Source organism: Nymphaea colorata, chromosome 10 (genome assembly GCF_008831285.2).
Source record: "Nymphaea colorata isolate Beijing-Zhang1983 chromosome 10, ASM883128v2, whole genome shotgun sequence".
In the NCBI taxonomy this organism is placed as follows: Eukaryota; Viridiplantae; Streptophyta; class Magnoliopsida; order Nymphaeales; family Nymphaeaceae; genus Nymphaea; species Nymphaea colorata.
This window is the reverse complement of record NC_045147.1, coordinates 7,311,989-7,335,098: the sequence shown is the minus strand read 5'-3', so window position 1 is coordinate 7,335,098 and position 23,110 is coordinate 7,311,989. Positions and strand designations below refer to the sequence as shown.

Here is a 23,110-nt window from a genome sequence, read left to right as displayed (position 1 = left end):
TTGTGGTTGTTATGGTTGAAGAGATGCCCTCCAAGACCGATGTTACCTTTGACACGGGCAGCAATACCAAAAGCGAAAACTTGCCTGTTCAAGTCACCTCTATTCGGCTGAACAAAGACAATTATCTCTCTTGGTCTGCTGCGCTTGAAATTGAGATCACTAGTCGCGGTCGTCTGCCCTATATCACTGGGGAGAAACCTGCGCCTAGTAAAACTGATCCTGGATGGGCGACTTGGGCGTTGGAAGATAGTCAAGTTAAAGTTTGGATTATTAGTTCTGTTTCTGCTGATATTCAGCCCCTTATTTTGCGTAAGTTGACCTCATATGACATGTGGACTGTGCTTGCGAGGATGTATGGCCGTAAAAAGAGAGTCCTGCGTACTTACCAGATTAAACGAAGCATCTATTCTCTTAAATAGGGTGACTTGTCTGTGGCATCCTTCTATGCAGCCTTGATGACTAAATGGGAGGAACTGGATTATCATGTGAATGATGACTGGAATTGTGGTTTTGATCATGAACTGTACTGACAGAAAGAATGGATGAACCGCACTTTTATTTTTTTGGGAGGTCTGCGTGATGAGTTTGAATCCATTAGGAGTCAAATTCCCAATTGTGATGAGACCCCTGGGATTGAGGAGGTGTATGCCCGGGTGGAATCTGAGGAACAACGCCGTCAAGTGATGCATATTGACTCTAGTCATGGTAGTTCACCCTCTGCCTTTGTTAGCTGTGCTCCACGGACTGGGCAGCGTACTATCCGGCGGTGCAGTCATTGTAACAAGTTGGGGCACTCTGTTGATTTTTGTTGGGATCTTCATCCTGAGAAGAGGCTCACCCGTGGTCGCCCTTCTTCTGGTAGGCGGGGGTCCTCCTGTGCCCGATACTAGCTCTCCCAGTGTTGACAAACCGAAGCTTTCCTCTGATCAACTCAAGGAATTACAAGCTTACATCAGCCGATTATCTACTACTAAGGAGGAAGCCTCCACGTCTGAGGGAGCTCAGTTAACCCAAGCTCTCGTTGCCACAAGTGATCAAGGTAATTCCTTACTTGGTGATTGGGTTGTGGACAGTGGAGCTACTCATCATATGACAGGGAACCCTAAGATGTTTCAAGAGTACAAATTGTCTTCAGGGCAGCAACGAGTCTCTATGACTGATGGGTCCTCGATCTCTGTGGCTGGAAAAAAGAGTTTGTCCTTATTAAATAAATGTATTCTGCATAATGCTCTTCATGTTCCCAATATTCCTGTGAATTTGTTATCTGTCAGTAGTATCACCAAAGAACTCAATTGTAATCTAATTTTCTCTACTGATCATTGTACCCTGCAGGACTTGGTGACGGGGAAGAAGATTGGGATTGGTTCGGTTATTGATGGTCTCTACAGACTGCCCGTACAGGTTGCCTCTGCTCTCATTTCAGCCACTAGCAGACAGTTGACGGGCGTGGAGGACAGGTCTAGCATTATGAGATGGCACGAGCGCCTTGGACGTCTCCCATTCCAGTCGATTAAGAAGTTGTTTCCTAGGTTGTTTACTTCTGTTTCCATGGACTCCTTTACATGTGAAGTGTGTCAGCTTGCTAAGCATGTTAGGGCTTCGTACCCTATTTCTATCAATAAAACCACTTGTCTTTTTGCCTTGGTTCACTCTGATGTTTGGGGTCCTTCGGGAGTACCCACTTGTCGTGGTTTCCATTACTTTGTGACTCTGATTGATGACTACTCCCGTTGTACGTTCGTGTACTTGTTGAAAGAACGCAATGAGGTTCCTGTCGTTGTCAAAAACTTTGTTGCCTTTGTCGAAAATCAATTTCAGACCTCTGTTTAGACTTTACGTACTGATAATGCCAGGGAGTATGTCTCCCAATCCCTAGATGACTTCCTGCGGGGCAAGGGTATTGTTCATGAGACATCCTGCAGTTATACTCCTCTTCAAAATGGCGTGGCCGAACGGAAAAATCGCTATTTATTAGATGTCACTCGAGCCATTATGTTCCACAGGCATGTTCCTAAGCGCTACTGGGGCGATGCTCTCCTCACTAGTGCCCACCTCATCAACCGTATGCCTACTCGTGTGTTGAATGGCCGTACTCCTTACTCTGTGCTCAGTCCCACCCATAACCCCTGGCCTCTTACTCCTTGGGTGTTCGGGTGTGTTTGCTTTGTTCATAACCATAGTCCCACTGTAACGCTCGGCCTTTTTGCAGGACAGGTCGGGTCAGGGTCCAGACCCAGACCCGAGCTCCATGCGCGTTAGGAGCCCCGACGCCGCAGCCCGTCTCCCCTTCCTTGTCTCCTTCTTCTCCCTCGTTTCCCCTCTTCGTCTCTCCCTCACCCATGACCGAAACTCAGCGAAGCGGAAGAAGGCGACGGTGACGGCAGCGGTGACGGCGACGGCAGATGGATCCAAGTGGGTATACAAGGTGAAAACTAACAGTGATGGATCCCTAGAAAGATATAAAGCAAGGCTTATTGCCAAAGGATACACTCATGAATATGGTATTGACTATGAGGAAACCTTTGCCTTTGTAGCTAGAATGACTACTGTTAGGACCTTTATTGCTTTATCATCTATTAAAAACTGGAATATCTACCAAATGGATGTTAAAAATGCCTTTTTAAATGGAGATTTTATGGAAGAGGTTTATATGGAAGTACCACCAAGATTGTCTAATCCTCAAGGAAAAGTTCTTAGACTTAAGAAGACTCTTTATGGACTCAAACAAGCTCCTAAAGCTTGGTTTGACCGTTTTAACTTTGTTATTTTTTATTATGGATTTCATTCATGTTTAAGTGACACTGCCTTGTTTGTTAATAATACTACTGCAGGTATCATAGTCCTTCTGTATGTTGACGACATAATCATTACAGGTAGTGATAAGGAAGGTATTAGAGAATGTAAGAAATTGCTACAACAAACTTTTGAAATGAAAGATTTAGGTTTTCTAACATATTTCTTGGGTATTGAGGTTGCATATTCTACTAGAGGATATTTTTTGTCACAAACTAAGTTTGTTGCAGAGATCATTGCTAAATCAGACATAACAAATGATAAGGTCACAAAAACTCTTGAAGCAGTAGAAAACAAAATGAACATTGATGATGGAGTTCCACTTACCAATCCCACTCCTTACCGACAGCTTGTGGGATCTTTAATGTATCTTAGCATCACTCGGTCTGACATTGCTCATGCAGTTCATATTGTGAGTCAATTTCAACATGCTCCATCAACCGTTCATATGAGAGCTGTTCTTCGTATCATCAGATACATTAAGGGAACAATAAACAAGGGAGTATTTATGTCTTCCTCCTCTTTCTTAAACTTGATTACTTATACTGATGCTGACTGGGGAGGAGATCCAAATGATAGACACTCAACTACTGGATTTTGTGTTTTTTTAGGGGAATCACTCATCTCATGGAAGTGCAAAAAGCAACAGAAAGTATCTCTATCCTCTACTGAAGTTGAATATCGAGCCATGTCTTCTACAACTATGGAAATTATCTGGCTTCATCAAATGCTCCTTGATATGGGAACAAGGATATAAGAATCCACTGATTTATGCTGCGACAACAAGAATTCTATCTACATTGCCAAGAATCAAACATTCCATGAACAAACAAAGCATATAGAGATGGATTGTCACTATGTTCGTGAAGAATTTTTGAAGAAGACTATCAAGCTTCCATATGTCTCCTCTGAATTCCAGCTAGCTGATTTCTTCACAAAGCCTCTATGTTCTCCCGGATTCAACTTTCTTTTAGATAAACTTTCGGTGATAGCACCATAAGTTTAAGGGGGAGTGTTAGGAAATAAGATATCTTGTTGATATCATAGTTAGGTTAAGTTTTACATTTTTTACATTTTACTTTCCTTTTTATGTATTTTATTTTTTTCTTTTATTTTTCTTTTTGTTTAACCCTTGTTCCAGCCGTTGGGAGTTCCAACGGCTAGAACAGCCTCTCTCCTTCCTCTCCTTCACATTTATTTTATGTATAAATACTTGAGCTGTATTATACAACCTTCATATATTTTATTGAATGAGTATTATTTTTCTCCGCTTGGCCTTAGTGCCTTTTTATCATTATATGCATCTTTTGTGACTGTTATAGTCACTTTTCACAACACCTAGAGGTCGCGTGATGGCAACATTTGCCTAAAGCTGCCAGAAAGCGGGAAAATTGACAGAGGAGGGAAGAGTAGCAGAGAGAGATGAAAGAGGGCTTGAAATGAAAGTTAGGGTTTCGTTTGAAGGAAGCCTTCTTTTGTTTTCTTGTTTAAGTTTACCAAAAATGGGACAAAAATGCCTTCACATGGGTTGACCGCACCCAGCTCACTGTTGACGGTGGGTAGGGTGCATGTCTAAAATGGACTAAAATGACCAGGTGCAGTTGACAGTACCAGGCACACCTAGTGCCGTGTCAACGGCACACTCACAGCCATGTCACACTGACACGGGTGCTTGTGTTGTCAGCACGATGTGGTGAACGCTGTATGCAGGGGCGGAGGGAAGGGGGGCCACCTGGGCCATGGCCCAGGTGAGTGCAGGAAAAAAAAATTTATATTGAAAAAATCAAAATTTTTTAGTTTGGCCAGACCGGTTGCTCCTCTTGGCCCGACCTGCGGATCGTTTGGCCCACTCCTGAAAAAAATCCTGGCTCCGCCCCTGGCTGTATGTGCATGAGACTAATGAGAAGGTCATCCCATGCAAGGGTTTGGATTTACCTTGATTTTCTGTTTATGTTTATGCTTCTCTGTTGCTTCCCCTGTCCTTATTTGTTTTCTGCCTTAAAAGGTTTGAGGAGTAGGTCACTGGTACCACAATGTAATATGATGGGGGAAGAAGAGAGATGTGATGCAGAAAACATCGAATCCCTAAAAAATGTCTGGTTCACTTAAATCAATAATCCATACCCTACCTTTATTGGTCAGCGTGTTATTTGTAGAGCATGTCATATTGGACATAAAAGGGAGGACGAGGTTGATGCAAAATGTTATGCAACCAGTTGATCATTTTCTATGCAACTCGAGCGATAGCATCTATAGATGGACTAGCAACTGGTCCCGTTATTGGATTAAACCTAGGCAATAGCTTTGTTGGGTGCATATAAGGAAGGAGGAGGATGCTCATGCTAGTCGAAACATTGATCCTCAAGATGACTTTGCTTTTCACAATAAGTGCATTGAAATCCATGTCCTCCAATGCCTCGGCCACGTCCTCTTCCCAGGCAAAAATAATAATGATGATAATCGATGCTGTGAAAAAGAGGATGTAACTGAAAGTCGTGAAAGAGTGGATGCAGCCGAAGATGCAATCGTATGATTGGTTGCTTGACAAATTCATAACTGTAATATTCTTTATAACAGCATTTTATTCTTTGTAACAGCTGTATCATGTGTACCAAGCTTGTAAAAGTTCCACTGTTCACGCTTGCTGTAAGTACCTCAGCTTGCTTTGTAAATGAAATCATTGAGAAAGGAGAAATCATCCTATTCCATATCCTAAGCCTGTGTTTGGATGTTAGGAAACAGGTGGAAAGAAAAGGAAAATATTAGTAGAGAGTTGTTTGGATGAAGGGAAAGAGTGGAGGGAAAGGAAAGTTCTAATTTTATACATGTTTGGGTGGAAGGAAGGGGAGGGAAGGGAAAGTTATAGTAGTTCCTTTCCTTTCATTTCCTTTCTTTGCCTTTCCTTCATTGATATTTTCCCTCCTTTTTTTCCTTTCCCTTTCCATCCATTAAAATCCTTTCCTTTCCATCCATCCAAACACAGCCTAAGTCTTTATCTTGGTAAAGGGAGCACGTCGCTTTCGACTATCAAGGCCTCCAAAATCATTCTCAAGGCTTGCTTGTCTCCCATGGTCTTAAAACTGGATCATGTGGAGAACTGGACACATTCTCGGGCAGAGAGCCATAGAATATTTTATAGGCAAACCAGAACTAGTTTTGTAGGTTGCTTGATTGGACGTTTGGATTCACTTCTGTAACACGCTTTCATTTCACGTGTAACATTTAGTAGCATATATTTTGATCCCATTTTTAGACAGCTTTCCTGAATATGTAGTCGGAGAACGTGTAAGAGTGCTCTTGCAATTGAATAATGAGCTGTTTGGCAGGGACTGTTATCGTCATCCAATCTGTCAATGAGTTGGCTTCTAAGTTTTCTGCTGCTAAGGTTTTGTTGCGCCTAGTGGTTCTCTACTTCACTGCTGCATGGTGCGGTCCCTGCCGAATGATATCTCCTGTCTATTCAGAGCTAGCCAGGAAGCATCCTCAAGTGGCTTTTCTCAAGGTTGACATTGATCAACTCAGAGAAGCTGCAGCAGAGTACAATATAAACAGTGTTCCGACATTCTTTTTCCTAAGAAATGGTAAGGAGCTAGACAAGGTTGTTGGTGCTGATAGGGGAGAGCTTGAAAGGAAGCTTGCGCTGCATTCTGGCACTGCATGAGGATATGCGTGCAGAATGTTCACAACTTTGCTGTATGCACGAAGTTTGTGAATTTTGCTTGTACTCCTGTGTATATATATGTGAGAGCCTTTGTGTGTGTGTGTGTGTGTGCGTAGATATATCAAATTTCCCGTTGCTAATGGTCTAGACAATTTCTAGGAGCAGCAGGAATATAAATATATTTAATGTGAACGTTATTGACTTGATACTAGAATTTTGAAATTTGTGCGGAATATGTGGGTGCGAGTGTGCTTGTGTGTGATGGGGGAAGGGGACATGGGGACGGGGGGGATTTATGAGGCTGATGGGGCAGGAGTGCCACTGGGCCTTCTCTAGTCAACTCAAGCTGTGTGTCTTGAATTCGTCCTATATCCACAGCTTGGATACCTATGACTACGAGTCGGTTCTAAAATTTATCTGCTCAAGAAACGAATTGGATCATGGGTAGATGAATAAACTAAATAATCTTTGTACCTCACTGAAGTGAATCGACTTTCATGCCCAAACAAACCCGCGATCAAACTTCTTGTATACCTGAATCCAATCATACTGATCTTTTACCTACGCAACCTGCACTGGCTTCTGACAGAAAGAGATGCCAAAATCATTGTGTCTACTGCGCAACTAAAAATTATGCGGATTCATTTTCTTATAAATGGCAGTTTTTTTTTTCTTGTGAATTTGACTTCAACACTTTTGGATGCGAGTTTCATATTTTACCTCTTTGGAAAGATTTGGATAGGAAACTAATTTTGCATGCTTTTTTAAATGTACATTACAACCGGCAACATCTTTGGATATTAACCTCGCCAGTCTTTCAACTTGTTTGATGAACATGTAAGATTGCTCGTCTTTTATGATCGAATGTTATGTATGCTTTTGTTTATCATACGTTTATATCCAGTATAACATCGTATCAAGCTGTGTGTTTCTGGCTGATGGGCAACTGTAGACACAGCATGCCAGCTCGAGCTTGGCTCCGCTCCTATCAAGCTTGGTTGGGGCTTGAGTCGAGCTTTACAATGTTAGCTTAAGCTCGTCTTGTTTAACACGTTTTGGGTGTTGTTGCTTTTGTTACTGTTAGAGAGGAAGATGACAGTAGAGGCAGGAGGCTGAAGGTGGCATTTTCTGCAAAGGAGAAGGGCATATCTCACTGTACGAAAATCTGGAAAAAGAAAAATCTTTAGCTGATTGATCGAGAAGGTTGTAAAAAACTCTCGCTCGAGTAAGGGTTTTTAAAATGGTTTGTGAAACCCTCATTTGCACAAGCTGAAACCCTGGCTCGATTAAGGGTTTCAAAAAGAGAGAGAGAGAGAGAGAGAGAGAGAGAGAGAGAGCACCTTTGAGTTGTTGATTTTAGCGTCGCCAATTTCCGGTCGTTTGTGGCAGTGCTGCCCAAAAGAATCAGTCAGCCTTGGAGTTAGATGGAAATGAAGAGAGCAAAGAGAGAACACATAATGAAATGAAAATGAAACAGTTTAAGAGACAATAAATACTTGTTTCGAGTCTTCCCATGGACAGTCGTTTGGTTTTGCCTGAGCGGAGTCAAGTTTCATGAACTCGAACTCAACTCAGCTAAAAAAATGAACTAAACATAAGCTCGAGCTCGACTTGTTTAGCAGAACAGCAAGCTTAAGTTGCTCGGCTTATTGTTCAGGCATACTGATAGGGGTGAGAAGGATAAGAGTTTTTTGACAAATATTAAAAAGTAATTATTAATTAGTTTTTAAATGTAAAAAATAGAAAATAGTCCAGTATGGCCTGATACAGGTTAATTTTTATGGATGATACAAATGAAATTCCAAGTATTCCGGTACCATAGAAGGACCTGAACGGTAACTGACTCAAGCAGGTTGAATTTGTTAGCCTCATGAAAAGATACATTTTACTAAACTCCCTGTTTGTTACTACCCAGATCCATTTATATCCTACTCAGTTACAACCGGATTGTTGACACCTAATCCAAAAATAATGTGGATTTATAATTTGTATGAAGTTCAAAATTGAAATTATATGTAGACTCATCCCGGATCTGCTTTTAACTAGGTTATTTGTGGGGCATTATTTTGGGATACAATCCTGTGCCTACTCAGCTGCACTTCTAGTAGAGAGGAAAAGTGAAAGGAAGGTGACTGAGCATCCTTTCCATTGAAGTTTGTGGATTGTTAAAGGCAACGATAACTGGACCGTCCATTCTCAGTGAGGATTATGGATGAGCCCCACGAGTTTCCTTCTATACGATAATGTTATCAATCAAATGGCTGGCTACTATATGATATAGTCTAAGATTCCCAAGTCTGTTATATCCTTCATTGAAAGGAAATGCGGCAGGTTCCTTTGGGGCGATTCAGAAAATGGACAAAGGTTTCATGGTGTTGCTTGGAATCATCTTTGCTGTCCTTTCGAAGTGGGTGGAATTTGTCTGAGAGACGAATCTTTTTGGCATTGAAACAAATCCCACGTACGTAGTGTTTTAGCGACAAAAACGTGCTCCTCATTCACTTTTGGGAATGTTTGTGAGCAAAAGAACATTTGAGAAGAGATAACCTTTGGACATGTAAGCAAAAGTCCTCAGTCAGGGGTTAGGAGCGCATTAATTGGGGCTGGGAGGAAGTTAGCCACCAAGAGACGACGTGCTGATTGAAGGTATCTTTCCCTCATAAAGGGGGCCCACATTGAATTGGAGAGCCCAACTTTGAAGAGCAGGAAAATCATCTGTGATCTATCGAAACCTCCATATATAGGTCCACCAACCCAGCACCACCTTCCAACAAGGGCAAACATATACAATGTTCTTCATTTGACAAGATTTCTACAATTATTTTGGTCTCCCCACAAGAAGTTAGAACATTCCCTTTTAATAAAGTTAACAATCTGTCTTAGTAACTTGAACCGTTGAACGCCATCATCCAAAAACCCACAATTAGGTGGAGAACACGCAGCACTAGACAAGAGTCCCCTCTCCAACTAGTTAACTTGTCAATAATTTTCCTCTTCAACTGGTCACAATGTCCAACAAGCAGATTTCCACTAAACAATGGAAGCCCTAAATATTGGAGTAGCATATGTGCTTCCTGCCACCCAGGACAGTCCACCACATTGAGAGAGAGAATTCCATTAAATTTAAAAAGGGAAACCACAGATCTATGGGGGTTAATTACAAGTCCTGCCTTCAATTCCATCTCCTCTAGAACTTGCAATGCACCTGACAGATGGGAGATCAGACCTTACCAATTAAGATAATATCATCCACAAAAAAATTGGCCAGCAGGAATGTAATATTGCTTCAATTCTCACTGAAACTTAATATTATGGTGAATGATTTCTTTTCTAAGTTTTCTAGATAGCATCTCTAGTACCACCAGGAAGAGTAGGGTGAGAAAGGGTCACTCTGCCTCTCAAACATTGCCAATGTGGCAGTAAGCACCCCCCCTTCCGTTAATAAACATGGCAAAACTAGCAATAGTGACCCATTTAAGCACCTTATCCACTCCAGCCCTCACAAAACCAAGCTTCAATAAGTAAGTGAAGCTTGTACATGTCTGATTGATTCATTACTTGAAATTGTGGTGTGCAGGCTGAATTGATCTTGTCAGATGCCTTGGTAGACCACTTTTTTGTTTATGTTCCAAATTTGGAGTCATTTAGAAAGACAACAGTTTGTTAACAGAAATACCAAGAAGGCTATCAAAGTGAATTACTTGAGAGATGAAAAGTCATGTCTCTTGAGGGATGAAGAGTCATGTCTGTTGGGAGATGAAAAGTCACGTCTCTTAGGAGATGAAAAGACATGTCTCTTGAGAGATGAAAAGTCATGTCTGTTGAAAGATGAAAAGTCATGTATGTTGAAAGATGAAAAGTCATGTCTATTGAGAACTAGACACCCCTTATGTAACTCCTCTATATAAATGAGTCTCTCCACCAAAGGAAGGCAAACAAGAAATGATAGAGCAGTGGATGTAAGCCTATTGGCTGAACCACTTTAAAAATTCATGTCCCTTTAATTATTTCTTCATTTTGATTTTTAACATGGTATCAGAGCCACTGGCCCTTGTTAGTGCTGCTGCTAGATCCTAAGGATTACATCTTGTGTTACCGTTTTCATTTTCATGGCAAATCAAGAAGCATCATCAAATACAGGAGTCAACTCTGATACGGGTATGAATTTTCTTGCTTCTCCTCTTTAGTACCCAAGTAATTTACATCATTTCTTCACCATCAAGTTAAATGCTGAAAATTATCTTATTTGGGAATCTCAATTCACTTCAATCTTGATCTCATTTGAGATTATGAGATATATTGATGGAAGCAAACCTGCTCCGTCAATGTTTAGATGTGGAACAACTGAAATTAGTTCAGAATATATTGAATGGCTGAGAAATGATCATTTACTCTTGAGTTTGATTAAGTCCTCTCTATCTAAAGCAATACATATCCAAATTATTGGTTGAAAAACCTCTCTAGAGGTTTGGAGTGCTCTTAGGCAGTCATATGCTGCTCAATCCAGAGTTCGAATAATGCAGTTAAAATCAAAGTTTCAAAATTTGAAAAAGGGGTCTAGTTCTATGGATGTTTATATAAACAAAGCAAAAGCTATTGTTCATCAATTAGCCATTGCATCCAAACCTGTTGATGAAGATGATCTTGTTCTTCAAATTCTAAGAGAATTGCCAAGTGAATATCTTGCTTTTAAAGTCAGTATGGAAACTCGAAAGGACCCTGTCTTTTTGAATAAACTTCATGGGCTTCTTCTCATACAAGAAGCCAAATTAAAGCAAACCAACTACAAAGGTCGTGATAGAAATAACTACCAATCTAGAGGAGGAGTCCGAAAAAGTGAGCAATACAAATGTGATAGTCTTGTGTGCCAAATATGTAGAAAAGTTGGTCATATTGCAAAGTTTTGTTGGTCATATACTAACTTGCTTAAAGAAAAAAAGACAACGTCTCCTCAAGCATATCATGCAGTTTCTTCTAGTGCTTTGAATCAAGACATGAGAGATGACAATTGGTATCCTGACTCCGGTGCGACTCATCACATCACCAATGATATCAATAACTTGTCCATTTATGTCAAATACAAAGGTGGAGATGTAGTAAAAATCGAAGATGGATCAGGTTTGAGAATTTTTCATATTGGCTCTTCAAAGACATCTCAAAATTTAGTTTTAAATGATCTCCTTCATGTGCCCAAAATAGCAAGAAACTTGTTATCCGTACAACGTTTTTTTAAGGATAATTGAGTCTATTTTGAGTTTCATCTTAATATGTACTATGTTAAGCAGCAGGGAACGAGAAAAATTCTTCATCAAGGAACTAGCAGCGATGGGTTATATAAGATAGACCTTAGTAGCAGAAAAAAGGAAGCACAACTTGAAGAAAGACAGATTATTGGGTAGACACAAAAGACTTGGTCACCCTTCATTTTCCATTGTTAAGAAGGTTTTAAACAAGTGTGATTTGTCTTATTATGATGATTGTTTGAATTATTTGTGTGATGCTTGTAAAAAAGCTAAGAGTCATAAACTTCCATTTAATGCTATTTCAAATAAGGTCAAACGCCCGCTTGAACTCATTTATTCTGATGTATGAGGTCTAGCTCTAGTGGAGAGTGTGAATAACTTTAAGTACTATGTGATTTTTATGGATGTCTTTTCAAGATATACTTGGATTTATTTGATAAAAAAAAATCAGACGTTAACCATGTTTTCAAAGCTTTTAAGGCACTTTTTGAAAATCTCACTGGATACAAGATAAAATATTTTTCACTCAGATTGGGGAGGAGAATTTCAAGGGCTTCAATCATATCTTGTCGATAATGGGATTGAACATAGAATCTCTTGTCCTCATACCCCTGAACAAAATGGAGCAGCTAAAAGGAGACATAAACATATTGTTGAAACAAATTTATCTCTAATGGTAGAAAGTAATATTCCCAAGAACTTTTGGTCCAATGCTTTTATTTAATTAACCGAATGCCAACCAAGATTCTTGATTTTGCTTCTTCTTTGAAAAAATTGTTCAAAGAAAAACCTGATTATGGCTTCATCAAAATCTTTGGATGTGAATGCTTTCATTGTTTAAGAGCTTATCAAAAAAATAAATTAGATTACCGATCTGAAAGATGTGTTTTCTTGGGCTATGCTCTTCAACATAAAAGATATTATTGTTTGGGTGTACGAACTAGTAATCTATATTTCGAGGCATTTTCAATTTAATGAAAAAAAATTTCCTTTTATTGATATTCAAGGAACTAAAACTCAATATATAGAAAGTTAAAACCAAACTATCATTTTAACCTCTCCTCATGAATATCAGTTCTCAAACCCTACAATACCATCAAGTAGTACCTCCACAACATCAGAGGAACCCTTACTTCAGTCTGAAACAAATAGTGAATCTCAACCTGAAACTCTTGGAAATGAGGAGCCAACCCAATCCAATGAAAATGAACCAAATCAAGAACGAGTTCATCTTATGACTACTAGACCTCAAGTGGGAACCTTCAAACATAATCCTAAATACAATGAGTTCCATACATATTTTTCTAGCAAATACTCTATTCCAAAAGCTTTTGTCTCCACTCTTCTTGAAGACAAAGAACCCTAAAGTTTCAAGGAAGCAGATGAAGATGAAAATTGGAGGAAGGCCATGCAAGAAGAATATGATGCTCTTATTTGAAACAATACTTGCAAACTTGTTCCAAAGAAAGAAGCCAAACACATTGTAGGATGTAAATGAGTGTTCAAAATCAAGCGAAAGGCAGATTGATCATTGGAAAGATACAAGGCTAAACTCGTCGCCAAGGGGTATAGTAAAAAAGAATGAATTGACTATACTGAAACTTTCAGCCCTGTTGTGAAGTCTACTAAAATTCAGATAATATTGACTATTTCTATTAGTCAAAAATGAAAAATACATCAGCTCGATATTCAAAATGCATTCCTATATGGATCTATTTCAGAAGAAGTTTATATGGTTCAACCACCAGGATTTCAAAATCGTTCTTTTCTAAATCATGTATGCAAGCTTGAACATGCTTTATATGATTTAAAACAGACTCCTAGGGCATGGTTTGTCCGTCTTAGTCTATTCCTCCAAAATTTTGGTTTTAAAAAGGCTCAAACAGATTCATCTTTTTTATTTTGAGAAAAAGAGAATTACTTCTATATGTTTTGGTATACGTGGATGACATGATCATAACAGAAAGCTCCCCTGAATATATTCATAAAATTATTTGTCAATTCAAAAATGAGTTTGCCATTAAAGATCTGGGTGAACTTCATTTCTTTTTGGGCATAGAAGCAAAAAGAATTGACAATAAGCTAATATTGTCTCAAAGAAAATACGTATTCGAGCTTCTCAAAAGAACAAATATGCTTAGAACTAAGAGAGTTTCAACTCCCATGGTATGCTCCCCTGCTTTATCTGCTCAAACTGGATCAATTTTTTATGATCCAACTCTTTATCGCAGCATTGTTGGCGCTCTTCAATACTCTACTATGACTCGTCCAGACATCTCTTATGCTGTAAACAAGGTTTGTCAATACATGCATCATCCTACTGATGTCCATTAGGATGTCGTAAAGAGAATCCTAAGATATTTTAAACACACTATTGATTATGGTCATGTTATTAGACTTAGTTTAATTCTTAATATTAATGCTTACAGTGATGCAGATTGAGCAGGATGTCTTGATGATAGACGGTCTGCAAGTGGATATGCAGTGTTTATTGGATCTAATCCAGTTTCATGGAGTGCTAAAAAGTAGCCAGTTGTCTCTCGTAGCACTGAGGCTGAGTATCGATCTATTGCCAATACTACTTCTGAAATCATGTGGTTATAATTTTTATTAAAAGACCTTTGTGTTGTTTAATCATAGCCTCCCATATTATAGTGCGACAACATCGGTGCAGCCTATCTTCAGCTCATCCTGTGTATCATAGCCACAAAAAACACATAGAGATTGACCTTCATTTTGTTCGAGAAAAATTGGCTAAAAGAGATTTGAAAATTCAATACATCTCTTCCAAAGATCAGGTTGCTGATATTTTAACTAAGCCACTTAGTAAGCAACACCATTATCAAATAATTAATAAGTTCAATCTCATTGTTAGAGCATTGAGCTTGCGGGAGGATGTTAACAGAAATACCAAGAAGGCTCTCAAAGTGAATTACTTGGGAGATAAAAAGTCATGTCTCTTGAGGGATGAAAAGTCATGTCTGTTGGGAGATGAAAAGTCATGTCTCTTAGGAGATGAAAAGACATGTCTTTTGAGAGACGAAAAGTCATGTCTGTTGAAAGATGAAAAGTCATGTATGTTGAAAGATGAAAAGTCATGTTTCTTGGGGACTAGAGACCCCTTATGTAACTCCTTTATATAAATGAGCCTCTTCACCAAAGGAAGGCAAGCAAGAAAACATAGAGCAGTGGACGTAGGCCCATTGGCTGAACCACTTTAAAAATTTATGTCCCTTTAATTATTTCTTCATTTTGATTTTTAACATTGTTCTCCTTGCATTCATTTTCACTTATGCTGCTCTTACTTTGTCGAGGTATTGTTATTCATAATTATGTAAAGTTCTTTAAGTGAGAAATTTTGGTGCAATATTCATCTTGCAAATTGTTTGGCTATTTTTTGTTTGTCGTATTGTCAAACTCAATTGACATTCATATAGTGCAGGTTTTTATGTAAAACATATATGAAATTGGTATAGATACCTATAACAGTGATTTGCTATGAACATCTACGGCAGTGATCACAAAATCATTGCCACAGGCCTGTAGAGATGGTTTTTACAGCAGCAATTACAGTGGCGGTAACAATCACCAGTAGCATGAAATTTGTCACCTCGTATAGGCTTATATTTTGTAGTGTTTTTGGCTAGTTTGATTGCACAATCTTTATAGAAGCCGCTAGTTAAGGCTGTGGAAAAGAATAGTGCATGGTTATCTATGGAATAATTGTGATGCATATAAGTAAGCTGAATGACCATGGGAATTTTCATTTGTGCATTTGAAGGGATTGAAGACTGGAAACTTAACTTCTAATTGCTTTCCTTTTTAACCGTGGTCAACACATGAGTTTTTTATTCAGATATGAATTGTTACTAGTTTTGACAAATGATCTCAGTATCATTGTCAAGGTGAGGCCAAAAGGTTCCTTCTAGAGAAGCTCTGACTTTCAAAGTGTATGATGATTTAGCATGATTCATGCCTTTTTTTTTTGCCATGTTCTGAAATTATCAATGTTTCTAAAGGAGTTTGCATCTGTTTATGCTTAACATGATTTGCCTACAAGATGTGGAAGTTTTTCTTAACATTTTAATTTTACTTCATAAAAGATATATATATATATATATATATATATATATATATATATATATATATATATATATATATATAGTCTTAAACTAGTCATCCAACCAGATAGATTCTTGGTCAAGTTTGGAAGATGCTGCTATTAGGAGGATAGTGATAAGTTTTATCAACATTGACCTAGATGGTATGTATCTAACAATACCCATCAGATTCCTCAATAACCTTATGATAACCTTACAGTTAATCTAAAATAAAATCCATATGAATGAATGATGAATTTGAAATGGTAACCTTTATGTGTGTTTTATGTTGACACACCCTATCTCTCTTGGGTTTGATTGCCAAGTAATTAAATTAATTTGTGAATTGTGCCCAAGGTTGGATTCAATGGGAATTACTAGAATATGTTCTGTAATGGCAAATCCTGAAGGAAGATGCAAGAAAAGGAACACTGACCATCCTTCAAATAATGGCATATGTTAGTAAGAGCTGAATCTAATGGATAAGGTGTTGCACACTCCTCTATTAGATTACCCAGGGGTATTAGGCGGCACAAGGGCCCATAGATTAGGTTATTTTGCTGTTTCAAAAATGAAGTACCTTTTGGTTCCTCAATCCAAGTGCCTAGAGGGGCCAGTCTCCCACTTCAACCAATGCTGGTGTTGTCACCCTACTATTAAAATAGCAATGTAAAATATCTCTAGGTTACCCTTGATTTATGTGGCTACTTAGTGAAAGTTTGTTGTGCTCTACTTGTGTATTGTGGCCATAGAGTTTTCTATTGATGCTCATCATAATGAACATATTTAATAGTCAATGGACTGCGGGTGTGTTTCTATAACCGCAAGCAGACGTTTGACAACAATAACAATATGTTATTGTTCCATGTATCTCCCCCAAATATTAAGGAAAATTATTAGGTATTGTAACACAATGTTTCATGAATCTGCCCCTATATTTGAGTAGATACATGGGACAGCTACATTCTTTCATTATTCCCAAAGACCTGAAAGGGTTTTGCATCTCTCTTTTTTATTATAATAAATCATACCTCTTTTTAATATTCGTGGGTGCTAGCCATGAATCTCCACTTTGATTTGTTTTGATATAATTGGATGCCTATTTTGCTTAATCATGCTATACTCAATGTTGGAGACTGTCATACTCATAGAAATCTAGCCCTCCCTCCCCCCTATTTTCACATGTAGCCCTTGACATGAGGCTTCAAAACTGACTTCCTCAGTTTTATGATGGACTAGCATTGAAAATCTAACATTGCATCAAGTATGGGACATTGTGGATGTTTTGTTGGTCGAGTCTTGGTGTCTTTGTATAGACCCTAAAAGGCTTACCTAAAATAGAATTTTGTTAGTTTTTTGGCTTGTTTTCTATGGACACTACTCAAGGTATGATTTAGATTTAAAGACTTAATCTTTATTTCTGCAATGAACAAGAAAATTGTGCCAAAAAAAAGGGTTATGAAAATTATTATATGTTCTAGATTCATTTTGGTCTTGTTGAGTCAGTCATGTGATAATTCAATTTTCTCTTTTTCTGCATAGTGCATGTCATGTTTAGTTCTTAGTTTGATTGTGGTGTGGGTTGTTTAGGAGATTTTGGACTTCGTTGATCGATTTTCAGTATATTTGGTCAATTCCTTTGACAGACAAGATCTGATCAAGTCCGTGTGTCTGCTGGTTGGTTTAAGTTCTAACAGTCTTTGAAGTATGCACCACACATTGCTTAAGTATATGGCTGCTTTTCCCAATATCTAGGATAACTTAAGAGCAGAAGTATAGCATCTAAGGGGCCAGAATGTTAACCATGATTTGTAGTTTAAACTTCAAAAGTCATGCTGTTCTGGTTAGCACTAGGCTAGGGTCGTGCTTTACCAGCCATCAACAAATTATTAAGTGGTATTCTGTCAATTCATTGGATTATCTTTCTTGTTCTCTCTGTGCATGTGGTACTAGGTTAAGTTGGGTGAAGACATGCTTGACTGCATGCGCTCACCTATGTTTAGGATCTCACTGAATTTTGCTTTTTGTTAGTGTCACTAAATAAGTAGGAAACAACTTTTAAAACTGATCAGTCCCTAACTTCACACCACTTTCATTACCGGAGCTATTTCCAAAGGGTGTAGCGTGCTGGTGGCCTACTGAAAAACTAGTCGTCAGTTTGATTTTTGTGGGTGCTGCTCCTTTGAACTACAAAGGATGGATGTGCTGCACTCCCAACTGTTCTTTCGAAGCAGCCTTGAACCCCAGAGGCAGAGAAAAAGGAATAGTTTTAACCTCTCATCTAATAGTGAGGCTATCCACGTTAGCACCTCTTTACACACACTAAAAAAAAAACTCAGTGATGTGAAGCTTCAGTTGGCATCTTTCGATGATGCGACCACACCAATACTTAGGCCATCTTTAGATGACAGTCTATTTCTCCATCATTGAGGCATTTTATTGTCTGTTCTAGTGAGGAGGAAACACACAAAAATGAACATATGCACCAACTACTGTGAGCTATCAGCAGAAAAACACATTCCATATAGTGGTCGCATACTTCCTGCCAATGTATAAAGTAGAACGTATGGACACAATCTGGGAGATAGAGCTGCCGCCTGAGCTGACAGTCATCAGTTTAGACCTCGCAGTTAAACTACCGGCTACGCAATGCACTGAGCTAGCGATCATTGGCATCAACTGCACACGCTGTTGGATGAGACTGCCCTTTTGAGGCTGACAGCACCCAGCAAACTGACTTTTTTGCGACACTGATACCTGCACCAACGACACGTCAAGCAGGTGCAACAACCTGTTGCACAAGTCCGTGTAACATCCAGTGCAGCTTCAATGAGTAACTAGAATGGACGTATCAAATACCGATCATCGCTAGTAGTAGAAAACAGAAGATGGATTTAACTAGAGAAATGAAGCTAACACTGTACTCAAATAAAAGCTGACAGCATTGTCAGGTTCGAGGAGCAACTTCTTCCTGTCCAACCAGTGGCAAATATGCAACAGCACCCTTCACGTTCCATAAACCTGCAATGGTTACTTATCTGCTTACCAGTACACTAGTTCAAAATAAAAGCAAAAAACCATATCTGGAGGCTTCATGATTTACACAAGTCCTAGATGGCTAATAAGTACAAAAACGTAGAGTAATCCAGATTTTGAAGCATGCATTATGCACCACAGTTTCATGTACATGGGAATGATGAGATGCTTATATAACAATAATAGAGGAGAGAGCTATGCTGTGCTCTGCACAAACTTAGGATGAGTGGCTGCATAGATAGAGATCTTTGGGTCAGGCCTCAAGTGGCAAAACAGATGCTGCAAATCTGGTCGCAAGAGCTCAACCATTTTCCCACATAGGATCAATGTGTCGGGTTTTGGCTTACTATCCCCTTGTACAGGTCCTTGCCCTTCATATAAGACAGCATGGTGGCTGCAAATAAGAAACAAAAGAGGGTTTAAGTTTAATCAGTGAAATATACACAACCATTTACAAAAAAAGAAACTTGGATACAAAAAATACAGAAAAATGCATAAAGGAAAAAGAACTTACAGAAAATCAATAATATCTGAAATGTCTTTCACTTCTATCAGGGAAGTTGGCTGAGAATTCCTCCCAAATACATCAGCCATGACATTAAATAACAGTGCCAATGTCTGTGAAATCATCAAAAACAAGGACAAGGAAAATAAGTGAAAGTCCACAAGTGGCAGCATAAATAAATATAAACACACACATTGTAAGTTTGAAGAATGGATTCCATTATTAGTTGGGTGCTGCATTCCTTGAAAAATGAAAGTTCCGTCACTTGAAAGTAGAAATTTTGTGTCAGGACCAACATTGGAATAAGCACTAGCATATGCAAAATCCTGCTGTCACCATGCAACATCATGCTGACTTGGTCCAAATAACAGTGACACATGCATACATAAGAGAGTCAGAGACAAATAGCGTTAGCTAGTTCAAAATGCGTTACCAAGTCTACGACTAACCAGTTAGCCTCTTTCTCCCATCTCTATATCATTTATGCATATATGCGTCCGTTCAGCTACATGGTTGCGGGTACGGTATGGATTCGAGTACGGTGATTTTGAAAATTGTGGGTACAGCAAATTTTTAAATCCTCAAAAATGATAAAATGAAAAAAGAAAACATTAATAGTTCATCAGTGTAATCCCATAAAAAAGTCTACAAACAAAATAATAAAAAGATGCAAAACAAAAAATATATAATGAACAGAAAATTCAAAGAATAAAACAATAAGCAATTAGCTATTACAGAAAAGTGAGAAAACCGATCACAATCAGGTGATCACTCTTCATTTAGGCTTGTGCATAAGCTTGGCTGATTGGCAGCATCATTTTTTTTTTTTGGTTGATGAAGAGAATTGGAAGAAATAGCTGATAGATTCATAAAACTTTTAATCAAAAGTGACAGCAACCAAACAAAACAGGCAGTCGAAATAGCCGATAGAAATAAAATTCAACCAAACAAAAGTGGCAGCAACAGATAAACACATAAAATCAAACAAAACATCAAAACATATATAAATCTATAGACTTCATATCCATGATCTGTAGATCATTCTGCTCCTCACATCAAATTATATCCACAAGCAGTAGATTGACTCTGCCCCACACAGTCAACATAAAAATCTGATTACAGCAACAATAACCTCCACGAGATCCACTTAAGGATCAGGTTGAACACAAACACAAAACAAATTGGCGGACTGTTTTCAGACGTGGATAGCAGGCAGCACTTTCAGATGTCGATAATAGGTAGCAAACAAGCACAAGTTTGACAGTAGAGAAAACCTGTCTCACTTCAACGATGCAGAGAGAAAACAGAAATCTGCCAACTCCATACAATTTCAAACTTGTCTCACTTCAACGATGCAGGAAAAAGACTGAACCTGCCCACAGGACATACCTTTGCCTGTGAGAATCCACCAGGCACCACACGGCTAAACAAATCAGACTGCCCTAGCAGATCCGACATTCTTTGGCCTGAACATCTTCCACGGCTGCACTTGAGTTAGATTTGATTTTGCAGCAAGGTCTAATCTGATTCACCATTTCAGCTACGTGATAAGCTTCAACGGCAGCAGCTTTCACCAACTTCACGACAACAGCAACAACACAAGGGTGCTAATCACGTTTTCACATGTTAAAAACGTGATTAGCCCCTATCCAACCAACCAATCAACTTGCTTGTTTTGTAAACAACAAGAACCCTAGGTGTGAAACCCTAGTTTGGCGGAAGAGATGAGAGATGAGATGAGAAGGGAACCCTAGGCGTGAAACCCTAGATCACACAGCCCTAGGTCTAAAGCTCTGATACCATGTTGAATATTGGAGGAAGAAGGGGACGAGAGAGAGAGAGAGAGAGAGAGAGAGAGAGAGAGAGAGAGAGAGAGGAAAACACTTTCTTGCTTATTCACGTGACCCTATTCTCATATTAAAAGAGATTAGGGTTGGCAACATAACAATTACAAAATCAGTCCACTAAATATAAGAAAATATTTAAAGAACTACTATTCAACTTTCTAATATTGCAGAAACACTCTTTAACACACGGCAACAACAACACAGGGGTGCTGATCACGTTTCTACATGTTAAACGTCATTAGCCCCTTTCCACCAAACAATCATCTTGCTTGTTTTGTAAACAGCAGGAACCCTAGGCGTGAAACCCCCATTTGGAGGAAAAGAAGAGAAATGAGATAAGGAGGGAACCCTAGGCATAAAACCCTAGATCGCATAGCCCAAGGTCCGTTGCTCTGGTTCAATATTGGAGGAAGAAAGGGACGTGAGAGAGAGAGAGAGAGAGAGAGAGAGAGAGAGAGAGAGAGAGATGAAACTTTTAGATTGCATTCACGTAACCTAATCTCATATTAAAAGAGATTAGGGTGTTGACTACATATTTACAATTTCAGTCCACTAAAATATAAGAAAACAATAAGTAGGCCCTTGTCCACTTTCTAATATTTCAGAAAGTCCTCTAGAAAACTTTACAGTCTTCTTGTAGGAAATTGGAAGTATATATGAGCAACATCCCTTTTTGTTCCATCCACAAGTCCCCAACCTAACCATCAATGAAATGCTCTATGGTTTTTCCCCATTGACCATAATTCGTAGCCATGAGTTTGGGAGAGGAATATGAAAGCTTTTTCATTCATGGGATAAGAATAACCTCAAAAGGCCAAACAAGAATTACCTCAAACGGCCAAACAATAAGTACTATTTTAATGTGTGAAACAGTCCTTGACAAAAGTAGCTGTTGAAACAGTAGAAACATAAGAAATAAAGATCAAACATGGATGTAACGTGGAAAACCCTCAACGAAAGGGAGAAAAACCACGGGTGAGGAGGTCTGGTGCCCACTAGCCGCCAGACTCTCTCTCTCTTAAAACTTCATTAACACTCGAATAGGGTTTACAATGATAATAAGTAGTCCCCAAACCAGAGCTCACTGGATCGGGTCCAGACCCAAACCCGAATACTGAAAACATTCAACACTCCCCCTCAAGTTGGGCATACATATCAAACATGCCCAGGTTGGACACATTTCTCACAAATGGAGTTACATGTAAGGCTTAGTCAGAATATCAGCAGTTTGTTATTCAGACTTCATGTAGGGTAGTATCAACTCTTTGGCATCAATTCTTTCTCTGATGAAGTGACAGTCGATCTCAATGTGCTTGGTTCGGTCATGTAACACCGGATTGTTAGCTAGATTGGTTGTAGACTTGTTATCACAATACATCTTCATAGACCCTTCAGCCTCTATCTCAATGTCAGTCAGCATGTGTAACGCTCGTTTTATTTCAGGTTGGGTTGGAGCGGGTCCAGACCCAAACCCGAAATCCATGGCGTGAAGGAGCCCGACGCGAGGGCTCTTCTCCCTCGCCTTTCCCTCGTCTTTCTCCTGGTTGCCACTCGTGCCAGCAGAGAAGAAGAAGAAGACGGAGGTGGTGCTGAGTGGCGACGCGGACGGCGGCGGCGACATTGGTAAGCCTCTGATCTCTCTCCGCCTCTTCCTCCTTCCTCGTCCTTCTTCTCCTCCTCCCTCCTACGCAGCCTCTCCCTTCTTCGTCAGCACCATCTGCCACACGTTTTCTCTCTCTCCCTCTCTTCTAGAGCTCCCTCCTCGTCTCATCCGTCTCCTCCTCACCATCTCTCCCATTGCCCCCGCTCGATTTCCCTCCCCTCTGCCTGTCTTTCCCATTTGCCCGAAACCTCTCCATGTCAGTCTCCCCTCTATCGGCAGCCCCTCAGTCAGGCACTCTCCCTTTTGCACACTCTCTCTTTCC

At 39.3% G+C, this 23,110-nt stretch overlaps 2 protein-coding genes across 6 annotated transcripts in view; one reads left to right on the top strand and one right to left on the bottom strand.

The window, feature by feature from the left end:
• LOC116262331 (TPR repeat-containing thioredoxin TDX) overlaps positions 1–23,110 on the top strand; it is a 65,260-nt gene that overhangs the window by 33,202 nt on the left and 8,948 nt on the right. Inside the window, exon 10 of one of the 3 annotated variants that reach the window (XM_031641594.2) lies at positions 6,120–6,660. The exons of 1 other annotated variant lie outside the window; for it this stretch is intronic. In XM_031641594.2, coding sequence (XP_031497454.1) covers positions 6,120–6,454 — 335 coding nt within the window. In that variant the 3' untranslated portion in view covers positions 6,455–6,660. Of the gene's footprint in view, positions 1–1,332; positions 1,650–6,119; positions 6,661–23,110 lie in introns of those variants that run through there. One more of the 3 variants, XM_050079826.1, reaches the window with a different exon arrangement.
• Positions 18,667–23,110, bottom strand: part of LOC116262992 (mediator of RNA polymerase II transcription subunit 23) — a 134,875-nt gene continuing 130,431 nt past the window's right edge. For 2 of the 3 annotated variants that reach the window (XM_031642550.2, XM_050079825.1), the window contains 2 exons: positions 19,348–19,451; positions 18,667–19,227 (listed from right to left, as the gene is read on the bottom strand). In XM_031642550.2, the coding sequence (XP_031498410.1) occupies positions 19,029–19,227; positions 19,348–19,451 (303 nt within the window). In that variant the 3' untranslated portion in view covers positions 18,667–19,028. The remainder of the gene's footprint in view (positions 19,228–19,347; positions 19,452–23,110) is intronic. The other variant, XR_004174549.2, reaches the window with a different exon arrangement.